Source organism: Dendroctonus ponderosae, unplaced genomic scaffold (genome assembly GCF_020466585.1).
Source record: "Dendroctonus ponderosae isolate FM_Combo_2020 unplaced genomic scaffold, Dpon_F_20191213v2 Dpon_F_20191213_7, whole genome shotgun sequence".
NCBI lineage: Eukaryota > Metazoa > Arthropoda > Insecta > Coleoptera > Curculionidae > Dendroctonus > Dendroctonus ponderosae.
The window spans coordinates 1,041,586-1,044,228 of record NW_026018916.1 but is presented as its reverse complement, the minus strand read 5'-3'; the positions used below and the strand labels follow the sequence as shown (position 1 = coordinate 1,044,228).

Sequence of the window (2,643 nt, the reverse complement as noted above, 5' to 3'; positions counted from 1 at the left end):
AAATTTGTACACAGTGTAAATTGATAATTACATATATGATCAACAGCCAACTGAGCAAACATGTGTATTTGCTTAGGATTCACATTAAATAATCGAATTCGATGATCGTTTATTATTTTGCCCACACACGAAGCTAACATTCACAACTAATATAAATGTTTAATTCCAGATAATCAAAGAAGAATCCATGCCAATGATAGACTATTTAACTCCCAATTTAAATACGCAGTGAGTATACGAACATTATTGGAGGTCTTGTATGGTCGCGTGTGTTGCGAAAACCAAACTGTGTAATAAATACTTTTGAATTACATTTAACTGTCCGGCAATCTAGATGGTCTGTGGTAATCAGTGAACAATGTTTTCCAGAGCAATTTCATCAAGACTTCAAAATACTCTATCCTGACCTTTTTGCCTCTGAATCTGTTCGAGCAGTTTCAAAGGCTTGCCAACTTCTACTTCTTGTGCCTTTTGGTGTTGCAACTGATCCCGGCCATCAGCAGTTTGACTCCGGTCACGACTGCCCTGCCGCTGATTGGAGTCCTCGGACTAACCGCCATCAAAGATGCTTATGATGATATTGTACGTACAACAAATGCAATTCCCCAAGTCTAGGCATATATTTCATGTGGGTTTCAGCAACGCCATGTCTCGGACTCGCATGTGAACAATCGAAAATCGCGCGTTGTTCGCGATGGGAAACTCGTCCAAGAAAAATGGTCCGCGGTCCAAGTGGGAGATATTATCCGGATGGACAACAACACTTTTGTGGCTGCTGATTTGCTACTTTTAACGTCCAGCGAGCCGAACGGGCTCTGTTATATCGAAACATCCGAGCTTGATGGGTAGGTGGTTGGCGAAACGTTGCAAAGCGACAATCAAGCATCTGCATTTTAGGGAAACCAACCTGAAATGTCGGCAATGCCTTGTGGAAACTGCGGAAATGGGCCAAGACGATGGGCTCATCAGCGAGTTCGACGGGGAAATCGTATGCGAACAGCCCAATAATCTTCTGAATAAATTCGAGGGAATTTTGGTGTGGAAAGGCAGGACATATTCTCTAGACAACGATAAGGTACCTAGCGAAATCATTCTCATAAATAAGCCTTGTTTAACCGTGCAGTTTGGTTCCTTCCAGATAATTTTAAGAGGATGTGTTTTAAGAAACACTGCTTGGTGTTACGGAGTGGTAATCTTTGCTGGCAAAGACACGAAACTGATGCAGAACAGTGGCAAGAGCAAATTTAAGAGAACAAGCATAGATCGGCTCTTGAACTTCTTAATTATAGGGGTGGGTGTTGTGCGTGGGTAAAACACCACCACATGACTACATATACGGATTTGTTGTTGCAGATAGTATTTTTTCTATTATCGATGTGCCTTTTTTGCATGGTGGCCTGCGGTATATGGGAGACTCTTGTGGGTCGATACTTTCAAACGTTCCTGCCATGGGATACATTGGTTCCTTCGGAACCACTGGGAGGGGCCACGATTATAGGTGAAACGTCGTCTTTTTGCGCCATAGCGGTGCTTCATCGATAAGCCTTTTCAGCTCTCCTGGTGTTCTTCTCCTATGCCATTGTGCTCAATACGGTGGTGCCGATCTCATTGTACGTCTCGGTGGAGGTGATCCGATTTGTGCAAAGCTTCTTAATCAACTGGGACGAACAGATGTACTACGGCAAGTTCAACACCTTTGCCAAAGCCCGGACCACCACTCTCAATGAGGAATTAGGTACTTATTGAGCCTCTAAAGGCCTACTTGCTTGTAACGCTTGCTCAAATTTCCAGGGCAAATAGAGTATATTTTTTCCGACAAAACTGGTACATTGACGCAAAACATCATGACTTTCAACAAGTGCTCGATAGGCGGAGTTTCTTATGGAGACGTTATCGACCCGAGATCAGGGGATGTTATCGAAATTACCGATGATACTGAACCGTTGGACTTCTCCTTCAACAGCAATTACGAGCCGGAGTTCCGATTTTACGACAAGAACCTGTTGGACTCAGTGAGGAGAAGAGAAAAAGACACCTTTCTGCTCTTCCGATTGTTGGCGCTTTGCCACACGGTCATGTCGGAAGTGAGCCGCCCATCTATTCCCATTTAGCTGTAATTACACGTTATTCCGCTTTAGAACCGGGATGGAAAATTGGAGTATCAAGCACAGTCCCCAGACGAAGCTGCCCTGGTATCAGCAGCGCGCAACTTCGGGTTCGTCTTCAAAGAGAGAACGCCCAACAGTATCACCATAGAGGTAAGATCCTTCAAGAATCTACTCCACGCAGTGGCTAAAACTCTCACCAACGATTCAGGTGATGGGAACTAAGGAAGTGTATGAGCTACTGTGCATTTTGGACTTCAACAACATCCGCAAAAGAATGTCGGTGATCCTGCGAAAGGACGGCAAATTGACTCTCTACTGCAAGGGAGCCGACAATGTGATCTACGAGCGGCTCAAACTCGGGCAAGACGAAGTGAAAGCCAAGACCCAAGACCACCTGAATGTGAGTTCGTGCTCGGTCATAGTGGGTTTTATGAGAAAAGGGCACTTGTTTCAGAAATTCGCCGGTGAAGGCCTGCGAACGCTCTGCCTGGCGTATTGCGATCTCGAAGAGAACTTTTTCAACGACTGGAAGCAA

General features: G+C 44.8%; 1 protein-coding gene across 1 annotated transcript in view; it reads left to right on the top strand.

Moving 5' to 3' along the window:
• LOC109543916 (phospholipid-transporting ATPase ID) overlaps positions 1–2,643 on the top strand; it is a 7,789-nt gene that overhangs the window by 2,710 nt on the left and 2,436 nt on the right. Inside the window, exons 2-12 of the mRNA XM_019913844.2 lie at positions 170–228; positions 370–582; positions 640–845; positions 898–1,075; positions 1,139–1,291; positions 1,354–1,498; positions 1,553–1,735; positions 1,792–2,084; positions 2,139–2,258; positions 2,317–2,508; positions 2,563–2,639. Of these exons, the coding sequence (XP_019769403.2) occupies positions 170–228; positions 370–582; positions 640–845; positions 898–1,075; positions 1,139–1,291; positions 1,354–1,498; positions 1,553–1,735; positions 1,792–2,084; positions 2,139–2,258; positions 2,317–2,508; positions 2,563–2,639 (1,819 nt within the window). The remainder of the gene's footprint in view (positions 1–169; positions 229–369; positions 583–639; positions 846–897; positions 1,076–1,138; positions 1,292–1,353; positions 1,499–1,552; positions 1,736–1,791; positions 2,085–2,138; positions 2,259–2,316; positions 2,509–2,562; positions 2,640–2,643) is intronic.